The 13063-nt window shown below is 41.2% G+C and overlaps 1 protein-coding gene across 1 annotated transcript in view; it reads right to left on the minus strand.

The window, feature by feature from the left end:
- The window catches only part of PDILT (protein disulfide isomerase like, testis expressed), a 30635-nt gene that overhangs the window by 9218 nt on the left and 8354 nt on the right, over nucleotides 1-13063 (minus strand). The window contains exons 4-10 of the mRNA XM_054271174.1: nucleotides 10127-10260; nucleotides 8233-8370; nucleotides 7541-7651; nucleotides 6445-6570; nucleotides 5289-5486; nucleotides 3911-4031; nucleotides 2374-2555 (exon numbers count right to left, since the gene is read on the minus strand). Coding sequence (XP_054127149.1) covers nucleotides 2374-2555; nucleotides 3911-4031; nucleotides 5289-5486; nucleotides 6445-6570; nucleotides 7541-7651; nucleotides 8233-8370; nucleotides 10127-10260 — 1010 coding nt within the window. The remainder of the gene's footprint in view (nucleotides 1-2373; nucleotides 2556-3910; nucleotides 4032-5288; nucleotides 5487-6444; nucleotides 6571-7540; nucleotides 7652-8232; nucleotides 8371-10126; nucleotides 10261-13063) is intronic.

A 13063-nucleotide genomic window follows, 5' to 3' on the forward strand; every position in this document is an offset into this window, starting at 1 on the left:
ATTGGCAAGATATTCTGAAGAGCAGAGTCTTTTAAGTGTCCAGCCATGCTATTGAAAACTGTTCAAAGATTTTGAAGGAAATTCAAATTCTGGAATAGTTTTGAAATGCACTGTTGCACAGCTTGAAAGAAGAGGATGAAGATGAGCAGTGACATTAATTTTCTTATACTGCACCTTAAATTGAGGATTTCCTGAGGATTTTCTTCTGAGAAAGTTTAATGAAAGTAGTAGATTCAGTTTAGAGCTTTAACATTTTCTGAGTGGGTCTAGGCACCATATTGTATTTTAAAGATTCCTCCCAAAAAAACCTTTGCTCTCTGGAAGTATAAAAGGGTTTTTGCACAAGTTTTTTTTACAAAAAAGTTGTAGAAGTTCATGTAAGTGACAGTGGGAATTGCCTGCTGTTATCTAAGTATTTAGAAATAGGTGGAGACCTATTCTCAGCTGGGTTAAGTTCACTCCCACTGAGACCAATAATGTTGTGTTACTTTACAGTGGCCACTCTTACACCTGATTTGAGTTCAAAGGACTGTAATGAAAACACCTCCACACTGGTGAGTTCACCAAAATGGTACATTTTTTATATACTAAAATTTTGGTATTTCCATTCAATTTTAGTATAAAGTGTGGCAGCTTTGAAACTACTTTTTAATGTTTTTTAGAAACTACTTTTTAATGTTTTTTATGTTTGTAAGTTTAAGTTTCTCGAGAAAGATTATTTTGTTTCTCCAGAAGCAATTAACATTCTCAGCTGAGTCTTGATTTTTATAAACTCTGATGATGGCTGGAACAGCAGTTTCTCTGAGGTCTGAAGACCTGTAAAGCCAAAGAAGCAGCTGATTCCTGCAGTGGTTACTGGGGATAAGTGTTAACACTTTTCATTACAGTAATCTGTGCATAGGAGTATGTAAAAGTTATTTTTTTCACCTAATCCATAGAAACAGACACCTGCAGGAACCTGCACTGCTAGCCAAGCACAAGATGAAATCTCTGCACTTGAGGGATGTAGTGCAAAAACATGGTGCACAAGGAAGAACTTGAGATTTCAAATACCCTTTAATTCCAGAGTATTTTTAATTATGACACAATCCCTTAATAGTTAACGAAAGTTTTTACTGTTTTGGGGGGTATTGTTGGTGTTTTTTTTTTTTTTTTTTTTTTTGCAAAATGACATTTATTTTGAGCATTTAAAGGATTTCTGCTTTTCTGTTAGAAGACTAAACATTGTGTGAGTGTGCAGGACTGCAGTTCAATTAATCAGAAGTTGTGCATGCACATCTGAGAGGAATATCTCTCAGAGATTAAATGAGGACATGGGTAAATGTCTTAGAATTTAATTTAAGTTTACTACTAAGAAGAAAAATGAAAAGCTTAGTAATGCCTTAATTATAGTGGTATCTATTTTTTTACTTCAGCGATATTTTCTTTTTAATTAGATAATCTACATAGATGGAGAATGTTGCTATTTAATATTTTTTTTGCCTCCACTTTCAGCAGTATTTTCTAATTATTGTATAACACAGCTGATTGATTAGGTAGCATATTGCAAAAATCATTGGTCTTGACAACAAATACTTATTACCAGTGGAGGCTGGGATACCAGAATGAAGTAAAATTACTGGCTTAAATGTATAGAAGAAAGGTTTTGATTTGGGTTTTGTGAAAATGTAGAGGAAAATAACCAGAGCAGTAGCAACATTTTAGAGACATTTATCATACATGCTCTGGAAATAACTGGCACAAGCAGTTCTTTGAGCGAACTTCTCTTGTCATGGTTTGAAGTAAAAAGGCACTGCAGTCATTGGGAGGTGTCTGTAAATTCACTCCAAACTGAGAGTGTTGCCAGAACCCAACAGGCTGATTGGAGATGGTTAAACAGCAGGATGTGGGGCCCTGAGGAGTTGTAGTGCAAGGGAGTAAATGAGAAAATAGAAGGGTTTCCCTCATATATAGGATGAGACAATAGAAGGGTTTCTCCATATAGAGGATGAAAAAATAGAAGGGTTTCCCTCATATATAGGATGAGACAATAGAAGGGTTTCTCCATATATAGGATGAGACAATAAAAGGTTTTCCCTCATGTATAGGATGAGACAATAGAAGGGTTTCTTTCCCTCATACATAGGATGAGAGAATAGAAGGGTTTCCTTCATATATAGGATGAGACAATAGAAGGGTTTCCCTCATATATAGCATGAGACAATAGAAGGGTTTCCCCTCTAATTCAGGTTCTTGGCAGCAATGCCTACTCAGAAGCCAGTGCTGAGCAGAAAGGACCAACTCTTTCCTGGTGACAGGACTCCTTTCTCCCTGTGACACCTGTGCACAAGCCCCTGCTGCTGAGCCTCCCCAGTCTCTCCCAGAGGTTCTCACCTGGTGATGGGACCCAGCAGGGAAGAGCGTGAAGAAGGGATAGCGGTCCAGAGCCACAGCCAGGATGTCGTTTGCTGTGACATCAATCTTTGCAATCATTATGTCTTTGTGGCTTTCATATTGCTCTCCCAGCTTATCCCAGACTGGCAGGAGTTTTCTGCACTCATGGGACCAAGGGGCATCTGCAAATTTAAGGATAAAATTTTAACAACACAGAAGTGCACGTGGTGGTGCAATCACTGGGACCTATCTCGCCCTTCAGGTTAACAGGGTTTGTGGTAAATAACTGCTTGAAACCATTTGCTCTTCATGAATTTCACATTTCCATGTAGTGATAACATGGAAATGTTATTCACTATATTTCTGATAGCAGTGCTGCTTTAGCTCTCTTTAGCCTCTTATGACTGTAACAAACACAGAACTTGGACTTTGCTGGAGGGGTGTGCCACATAAGCAGTGCAACCCACCTGAAGTCTTGCATCATTCCCGTGTTGTAGTACTTGTCAGAACTACAAAATACTTCCTGCATAGTAAAATTAACTGTGCTATGCTAACAAATAAACTACACTATGTTGACTCTAGAAAGAGGAGTTTGAGTCATGGTGCTGTTTTGACTCAGCACTGCACTGATGCAGGTCAGCAGAAAAGGAAACTGCTGAGAACCCAGTGTCCCTTTAAAAAGCTCACAACACAGTTGCAATCCCTCAGACAGGAGAACAATGCTCACACTTGGTTCACACAGAATTAAAATTTCAGGAGCACTTGACTGAATACAGTACATTCCCTGCCTTTCATTTCCAGAGGACTTGGTTCAGTTCTTGCTTAGCTCATTCAGTTTGTTCATGATACTGAAATGTAAAAATTACTCGTGTGAGTGACACAGCTGCAGCCAGCAAAAAGGGTGGCAGGAATGTCCTACCTTTAGGAATTTCTGGAATTGAGGGCAGTACAGCTAGTTGTCTGTACTGCTGTTAATGCTGTGTGTTTGCTTTACTGAATAACTGAGGCACAAACTAATCCCTGCTGGCTGGTACAAGGGCAGAGGTTTCTTGTTGGAAAGAGTCATGTAAGGAAGCCACATCCCTTGCAGACAGAGGAGGAAAGAGTTCCAATTTCCTAAACCACAATTCCTATGTGGGATTTAATCCTAGAGCATTATAGGCAGACAATCTCAGTTAACTCTCCTTCTGCCCTGGGAAGCCTGGCTCATGCTGTGCAACACATTTCCATCGTACAGCACGATGTTCCAGTGTCCTGTTGTCTTTCAACACGGAGATTTCATATGGCCTTGACCAATATTTACTGAAGAGATCCAGTGCTACTCAGTGCAACACTAAGTCAGCATAGGTACCACAGCATTTCCACAGATATGACACAAATTTTTCTTCAATTCTTTCCAGAAACACTAAAAATTCATTGAGCTCAGATTCTGTAAAGTGCAAAGATTTGTTTGGTATACAAACATGAGCTTTCATTTTTTCCTTCCAATTGATCATGTTATAGAAGTTTAAAATCTGAATTCAATGACAACACTTACAAAACATAACAAATACAGTCATGGTCTTATTGAAGATGACACTGTTGAAATTCTTCCCAACAAGCACTTTGACAGGCATCTTGTCCCAGTCTTGTGGAATTTCTTCACTAGGGAGATGTTGCTAAGCAGAAAAAGAAACATTGCTGTGAAAGTGCAGGGAACATTGAGAAACTGTACTCTGGCTCAAGTTAATGTGAGTCTGATGGGACATTACCTAATGTGCTCTGTTGCTGTCTGATAACTCTTTTCTATCATTACATCCTGGTCAGCCATGGTTCCTCCTCCTCTCCCTTCAGCAGGAGCTGGGATCTCACACCCCAGGGTAGTTGGTGCTCAGAACTATTTGTCCCTCTCTTGAATACAGACTCTGTAGCAGACTGTCTGAAAATGATTTTTGGAACACAGTTGTATTCCTCATCCTGAATTCTGTTCCAATGTTCAGAAGCTGGACTATTGCACAGTTTATGTGTTGTGGGCTTTCAAAAGTGATGTAAAACACACCAGGAAGTGTTCTTTGCTGCTTAAGTCTCTGCCTTCACCATCAGTCATGGTCTCTACATGACTTCTACAATTTACAGTGCAGGAGCTGGGAATTTCTCTTCTTTAACACCTCGGCACAGTAACAGAAAGGCACATGTGCCCCAGGGAAGCAGATCTTGGTAAGAAAGAGGCCACCTCCCCTCTGCTTCCATCCTTCTGCTCCCTTCCAACACTAAATACAGGATCTACCTACTCACATTTCTTAAATTCTGCCTGCTCTCAGACCGCTTTATCTTGTCTCCTTGTAAATCACCCTGAGGAGCACTGAATAAGCACAGCATTTTAATGCATTTTTCACATGAGTGTGATGATGCCTCATTATGGCAACAAATGCTGTATTTACCATTGGGAATGATTCCCCTGGGAAAATTCACTTTGCTAAACTTGCTTTAAACAAATACCAAATGTTAATCCCCTCTGAAACCATCACTTTTTGATTTACTGGATTTTCCTATAACCTTAAAATCTTTTGCAATGATTGTTTGCATCTCTCTCCAAGGGAAAGGAAATATCTCCATTATAGTATTGGAAAGATAGAGGCATAGGGATTTTTTAAACCACTCAAATAAAACAGCTGGCATCAGTTAAAATATTGGGCATAAATGATCAATCCAGGTTTTACATTGGAGGACCTGTAGTCCACCTCAGTTGTTAAATACAGAGGGATGCTCAGTCAACAGCTGTAGATGGTAGAGGAATGAATTAGGGTGAAAGTAGATTAATAAACCAGTGATCACAACAGGACACTGTTCTAATTTTAAAGAGGGGGTGCTCTGCCAAGTTTTTGCTGTGTTTTAGCTGGTGTAGTAGAGAGCTGTCTCGTTAGTAAAGGACATACCTTTGCTTTTCCATGTAGGTAGCTCTGGCAGAATTCTTTCAGGTTCTCCACAGTCACCTCATCTGCAGGCATTTTGTACCTGGCCTCGCTGGTGAGATTGAGGATCCTCACAGCAGGAACATCAATGTCCCTGATGCGGAAATACTCAAAAATCCGTCCATTCCTTGCTTCACCAGTATCCACCAAAACAAACAGTATCTGGTGATAAAGAGAGAATCATGCACCTGGTTGGGCCTTCCAGCTTTGGTTTAGCCATTATGGAGAAATGGACTGTGGAGCTTGGCAGTGGGCAAGGATCTAACCTTAAATTCACGGAACTGTGCAGGATCATTTTTGGTTTCAGACCAAAACCCAGAAGCTCTGTGGACTTTATTACACCTTGATCCTAGTTAATAACAAATGCTAAAGCAGCCAAAAGTACTGAAGCTTTTCCCTCTGTCTCTTCACAGTGGTTTGCTATCACATCTTTCAGTAACACTTCTAAATTACTCTCCAAAGTGCTTGTTACTCTTCTTCATAAATCTTAACAGGACAGAAGAGCTGAAACACCTGTAATCCATATGGATTTACCAATATGTGGTATTTTACTACAAGGTGAATTACTATTCTTCAGTGTCTCATGTACCTGGAGCAGGAGTAGCACCATGGAAAACCAAAATACTTTTGTATTGTGTATACTGCCTATAACTGTGTCTATACCTGCAAACACGTGGCTGCAGGCAAGGCTATGCATATACCTTGCAATATTCCACAGCTTTTGGAGCTCCAGCCTTTTCTTCAGGCAATATTCTGAGATCCTCATCGTATTTCCTGGTAGAGCCAGAAATTGCCAGAATTTTTCTAAAACTACCTTTGGTTGGAAGCTGCTCCCAGAAAATTATATATGTAAAACCTGAAACAGGTTAATTTGGAGCAGCTGGAATTACTGCTCCTCTTTGTGGTCTTCGTGTTTTAAAAAAATCACTTCCAAGTGAAGTTTATCTTTCAGCTTATCCTTAACAAATTCAGATAATTACTACTGAAACCATGTTGAAATGGTTTGGTAGAGTTAGAAGATGGACTGACAGCAGTGTATTTTTACCAGTAATATTGGTGAGTGGTTTTCCACTGATCTTTTGGCATTCCCATTTGCAAATCTGGATTCAGAGTTACAAACCTTTCCTCTGAATTGTGCAGCAGCAGACTGGTAGTTTTCGTAAATCTCATTGAATGTCTCCGAGTTCATTGGGGTGAACAGCAGGATGTGATTTTCAACAGGGACATCAAAAATCTTCACAGATGTCTGGGAAACAAAAGACTCAACATCTGCTCCACTCTTTGTAGGCAGAACAGTGAATCAGAGGCTCAGCATATCAGTATCCCTAGGCTCTGCTATTGCAAATTTTACTTTTTAACTCAGTTCTCAGTCATTTCCATAACCATTGGATTTTGTTTCATTGTTTTAAAGCAGATAAAGTAAGAAGAATCAGCAGCTGCTGAGGGTTTTGGGTTTTTTTCTGTTCCAGGAAAAACCTCATAGTTATTCACAGATTTTTACAGTCTGAAGGGACTGTGATCTTCTAGTCTGACCTCCTGTATAAAACACACAGAAGAATTAATGCTGAAAGTAAAAGGTGGTGTTACCCAGGGAGGCCCAGGTGTGGGGCAAGACCTGGCTGGGCACTCCCTTCCCTTCTAGTGGCATCAGCAGCTGGGATCTCCTTCCCTGCACAGGACCACCTTTCCTCATGCCACCCTATAATCAGAGGCAATGGGGTGTCCCCCAGGCAAGCAGCGATTTCCATGTCTTTCCTTTCCTTTCCAAACTGCACTAGCAACAATTTCTGCTGGTTTCTTTCCTTCTTGCCCTGGCCCAGAGCTCCCTGTGGCTGTGTTGGGGTGGGATGTTTGGAGCCAGGATTAGGAACTGACCTTCCAACCTCCCACCCCACTTCTCTGCTGCAGAAGCAGCCCAAGCCTTGTTGCTGGCCCCACAGGAGAGAGGTGTTTGCATGCTCAGAACTCACTGTTCCACCAGCCACTCTTCATCTCCTCTAGGAAAATACATCTTGCCAGAGAGAAGCATCATTTGGCCTGGGTTAGACCAAGAGCCGGGTTCTGCTGGAATTTTTTGATGTGTTTAAGAGTGGCCTTGTCAAGCGAGCAAAGACAATTCTCACTCCCCAAGGTGCAGAGTAGCTCCCTGCGTCTCTTTCTGCATGCATTTCTGCCTTTCTCCCGTAGTTTCTGCTAACACAGTGAAATGCACTTACCTCAATGTTATATTCAGTTACCAAATCCAAGGTAAAGGTTTTGATTATCCTCATCAGGCCCAGTTTGCTCTGCCTGCCATCTTCAAGCACTTCATTATGCACAGGTTTTCCCTGGACAAACAGTGAAGTTTGTAGGTTTTTTGCCTTATCAACTATAGGAACAAAATGACAGGCTTTAAAAGCGAGAGTTTTATGATCCTCAGCAACTGAAATTCCATAGCTTGTAAAATGAATGTCACAGCTAGATTGCAGAACAAGATTACAGCTAAAATTCAAGGTACAGCTGACAGTTTTAATTTGTTCAGTAATGTTGACATACTGAAAGATCTTTTCCTACATCTCTACACACTATCTGTGAGATGTGCTCGCTCAGGAAATCATGGGTCTGACTACTGCCTAGTCTAAATATTGCTGCTACTCTGTGTAATTTTGGTCTTGTTGTTGGCCACTTCTGTTGTGGACTGGAAGAAATTTACTGGTCAAAAGCAACACACACAAAAAAAAGATGAATGTCTGCAAATCTCACTGAACTTTGGCAGCAAATGTTGATTAGAATGCAGATTGGAAAGTAAAGCTTTTATATCCAGATCCTCAAGCATAAAATTTATATATAACCTGAAAAATTCCCAAAGTGCCTTTCCAAAGCCCACAGCAGTCACCATACCTTACCTGCTAGACTTTTGTACTCCTACCTCCTTAAACACAACGAGAGAGTTCCTTTGGACACCGTAGTTGGCACAGACCTCCTCACTGGCTGTCATCCCAAAAGGCATCTCTGGCACATCTCTGGCTGTCTCACAGAAAACTTCCACACTGTCACTGTGAAGTTCCTAGTCCCAGAAAGAGTATTTATTAAGACTTTACCCTACATCCTGCCAAGATGTGTAGGAGTCAGAGCTCCAGGTGAAGCAGGCCCCTAAAACCTTGTGAAATAAAGAGCCAAGTGTAATTGTAAAGTGGATAATGCTTCCCAGGATTACCTCTAAGTGGGGTCCTAGGAGTGCTGAGACACAGCTTGTGCTGGCTGGCCTGGGTCAGCAGGGATGGTGAGGGGTCCCCTCTGTCCTCCCTGCCCTCCCCTGGCACTGCCACCCTCTGCAGAGCCTGGGAGGGATGGTGCAGCTGCTGCCCTGCACAGCTGGCAGGAGGTGAGGGGTGACAGGAGGGCTCTCTGCTCACAAGAGGAGCTGGCTGGCACATCTGGGGCTTTTCACTGAGTGCTCTTCAAGGCAGGGACCTTGACTCCTGCATCTGTCAAGCAGTCACTGTGCTGTCCACCCTCAAACTAATAGTAAATAAGCAGGATGAAAGGCAACAGCACTCCCAGATTTGAATTAATCAATTATTTCATGCTAGATGAATAGTAATTTATATGCTGAGACCTTCCAACACATCCTGGCACTCATATTTGTGAGCAATCTGTGAGTAACAGAAGCCCAAATAAGGCTCCTAATTTGCTTGGACACTGTTTTGTTGGCTTTTACCCATTAAATTTCTGACATGCCCTAGCTCATGCTCATCTGTTGTCATTTCAGCCCTGAGCAAAGCCAGTGTCCAGTCAAACACATCTGCAGGCAATATCTGCTAGCAGGGTGGTTCAGGGAACTCTCTGGCATCACTGTGATAGAAAGAGCTTCTCAATTTCCCCCAGCACTGGAAAACTGCCTCCCTTCCTTCCTAAAAGGTTGCAAGCAGATTGCTGCAAAGCAAAATTCTGGGCACTGAGCATCTTCACAGTTTGTCCTGTTATGTTCCATGTGCTCACCAGCTTTGTTGCTATGGGGCAATTTGGTAATGAATCCTGTTTTCCATATCCACAGAACTTGGACTATCTGCTGTAGCCAGCACATTTGGGATATTATCAGTTCAGGTATGAGTCCAGACATTGTGCTTTAACTGGGCAAAGAGATAACAGAATAAAAGTCTCTTTAGTTAGAGAAAAATCCTTGATTGAATTTCCAGATATTAAAGATCTCAAGGACACATTGAAAAAGCAGGGAAAAGCTGTTTCTATTTTACTCACTCTGACAGCATTTCTATTGACTGTTGATCACTAGCATTCAGCCCAAATCCTAAGAACCTTATTCTGCTCTGGAAAATGGTAGAATTTTCTTGAGAAAGGACTACATGTGTTGGATCATATACAGTGGTAATACTTTGTGACTTCCTATCCATGCAGATTTGGCCTTCTTCACATCAGGAAAATATTGGAATATTTGGGAGAGTTTGGCAGAAAGCCTTTCTCTGAGGATGCAGGAAACGCTGCTGTGACCAGGCAGGGCTGTGCAGACACTGCTGGAGCACCCTGTTCTCAGATCTCAGGGTCTCTGTGTCCAGGTACTGGTTAAGGAAATGTGCTGTGGTGTAAGATTTCCTAATTTCTGCCTCTGCTTGTCTAAAAGTGTGAAAAAATAGATATAGACTGTTGGTTTTTTGCGTTTTTTTTTCAAATATAGAGAAAACTGAGGGTCTGCATTTTTCTGGTGAGTTCTTGGTCTTTTGGATGTGTAGGCTCTGGTGGTGATAGCAAGCATTATACCCCAAAGCTGAAACAGAACCAGCCTTTTGAGTTTTCCAGATAATTACCCTAAAGAAGCCAATCACTGCTAAATCACCAGCTTTTATCATGGCTTCAGCCTGATCAGTAGAGTTGATTAAAACAGTGCTAGGTCCTGTTCTTCTTTTTACCCATGTAATAAAGGCTGAGGCTTTTCTGACTCCTGTGGAAGGAAAAGAGAGTTAAAATGAAAATCAAAATGAATGGCAGAAATTTCTGTGCAATCAGAACAGAGGCAGTGGAAGTGCAGAGGATGCTGAATACAAATGGACTTGGGCTCCTTAGGACTGAGGTCCAAGCTGACTGAGAGGGGGTTTGAGGTATCCAAGTTCAGCCTCAGGTTCTGGCCACCATTTAAACTATTGTGACTCTAGAAGGCCAACAGTGGATCAGCACAGCTTTTTCTGAGACCTCTGCAAATGGTTTTATGTCCAGTTAAATGATTAATCACACATGGAGAAGAGAGATGAAGAAATTCAGACAGGTAGGAAACCTGTCCTGCAAGATTTCATGTGTCCCAAAATCACAGTGAGCTATAAAGTGCTATCGACCTAAGGTTTAATCCAGAATGACTTCAAACCAATTGCAGATTTTATTGAACTGTTTGTTCAATTACATTAGGTGCCAAAATTGTTCCTTTGATGCTGCAGGAGGGATCTGATAGGCACAGAGACGTGTTAAAACTCCTCTGTGGGGCCATAGCATCACTTCAGTTTAGACATAAGAAACAAAGCTGAAGTGTCAAAGTTGGCATTTAGTTCTGGATTGTTCCATCTTTTGGCTTCCAAATTACTACTACCAGCTTTACTGAGATTATAGTCAGTCTGTTTATTTGGTAAATTGTCCTAAGCTTTCAGAAGTTTTAAAATATTGAGTCTCTTTAAAAATTACATTTTTAAGCTATCGTGTTTTCAGAGGGATTTGAGGTAACAAACTGAGGCTCAGGCCATTAAAATCTTAGCTCTTTCATCTCTGTATGACAGACAGGACCAGAGTAAGGGTTAATTAAAATCATACATTAAAAAGAAAAAGTTAAGTGTTAGAGTCAAGATGTATGGTACAAGTGGATTATCAGAGATGCAAGTCCTGGTACTGTGCATTTTAGCAATCTGACAAGATCAAAATTGAGTCAGACTCTTTTACTGCCACAATTTTGCAGCAGACAGCACTGCAAATAGTTTAAAATACTTCCTTTTTTTTTAAGAGAAGCAGGCAGTCATCTGCTCTGGAGTATACAGGCTGCAGAACAAAGTGCAGAGCAGTATCTAGTGGCCACATCGTGCTTCACTTCTGCTGTCCAAAGGCAGAATTGAGGTCTTGTCACTTATGTCAGTGCTGTAGCCCCTAAGCATATTTTCTGTGTGGTTAATCTCTCTATTGAGTTCCTTTACTCAGCCTGTGGACTGGCCAATTTCTGACCTTGCAGTTGTAACTGATGATTTTACAAAACCTAGAATTTGGCTTTCATGTTATGTCCATTGCCAGGGATACCATTCAAAAATTCCATCTTCCATAAAGAGTTTAATTTATTAATTTATTTAAGCAAGGTCTGCACATTTTTTTGTGCCATGATGTTTGTACCAAGTCCTGTATGAGAAGTCACTGGGTGGCCAGTGCACATTTCCAGTTGCCAATGCTCAGTGGAAAAGCCAAACATGCATGTGAGGTTTTACTCAGTGTTGCACATAAGCATTCACCAGTGAACAAAATGTAATTTAAGCCATTGTTGGTGGCACATGTGCTCCAAATGATTGATGCTGTCTGCCTTGTAAAGAGCACAGAGCAGCAGCCAGTTTCCCAGTTCCTGCATCTTGCTAGAGAGTGTGCCTGAAATAGCAGCTCTGCTGCAGGGCAACTGTGTGTGTGTGTGTGTTACAACCCTCTGTTCTCACTGTTTCACACCAGAAAATCTGCTAGGTTCACCAGTTTGAGAGAGGTTTTCTTGTAAATGCTGTAGGTTTAGTCAGGGGCTGAAGGTGGGGGTTTTGCTTTCAGCACCTCTAATACAGGTTCAGAGTGGCACATCACGCTCTCGGTGGCATTTGTGCAGAGGCTGCTGTTTGCACAAGTCTGGGTGCTGGGAACTTGGTGAGAAATCCAATAGCAAGGAGGAGCAAGTTGCTAAAAATACTGAGATCAGGTTTCAGCAGGAGCCACTGGGGGCTCAGCAGTTAAAGATATCTTAGCACTGGGTTGTGTACAAGTTCAGGAGGCAAACTTTGAGTTCCTTTTTTTGTTTGTTGTATTAAACTTGTGACTCACCTGTATGTGCTCAGAGTACACCAACAGGTGCTTGGCCAAGTCAAGCAATTTTTATCACCTCTGTAAAAGTTCATCATTTTATGAAAAACATAACCTTTCTTGTATGTACTGAAAGTGAACAAAAATCTTTAATAAGACCTGGATTTCTGGGATTGCTCAAGTCTGTGGCTGCCTTTGCTTAATAACTTTCTGTAAAATACTTCAAATTATTCCATGTTTTATTCTAAGCCACATATGAGCTCCCTCTGATGGCTAAATGGCAAAATTATTTTCCTCAGCTTAGGAAGTGGATCTGTATGTTAAGGACCCAGTGAATTCCCAGTTCTTTGTTAGATGAAGTGTTGCTCCAGCCTGTTTCTATAGACACACTCCTATGTGAATTGTAGTGGACCAGCAGAGTAATGGAGCAGTTTGGGGACCCAGTTCTTGTTTGGCATAACTCATTAATGTTTATTGTAATAATTGGAAGTTGTCTTGTTTGGACAATTCTGTACTTGGAATAACACCAGTAATTAATTTGAGTGTGTGAACTTAATAGAGAGAAGATACTCAGTTATGCCCTTGGAAGATTAATTCAGATTCAAGTTCCTGTATTGGTACAGAAGCAATTGCATATTTAACTCCATGGGCCAAACCAGCTTCCCACCTTGTGTATTTTTATCTGAGCATCTATATTTTTCTTCTCAGCAGGGTAATAGATGGGT

The sequence above is a fragment of the Melozone crissalis genome, unplaced genomic scaffold, assembly GCF_028551555.1.
Source record: "Melozone crissalis strain CALT ecotype California unplaced genomic scaffold, PUWL_Pcris_2 ptg000012l_1, whole genome shotgun sequence".
NCBI classification, from domain to species: domain Eukaryota; kingdom Metazoa; phylum Chordata; class Aves; order Passeriformes; family Passerellidae; genus Melozone; species Melozone crissalis.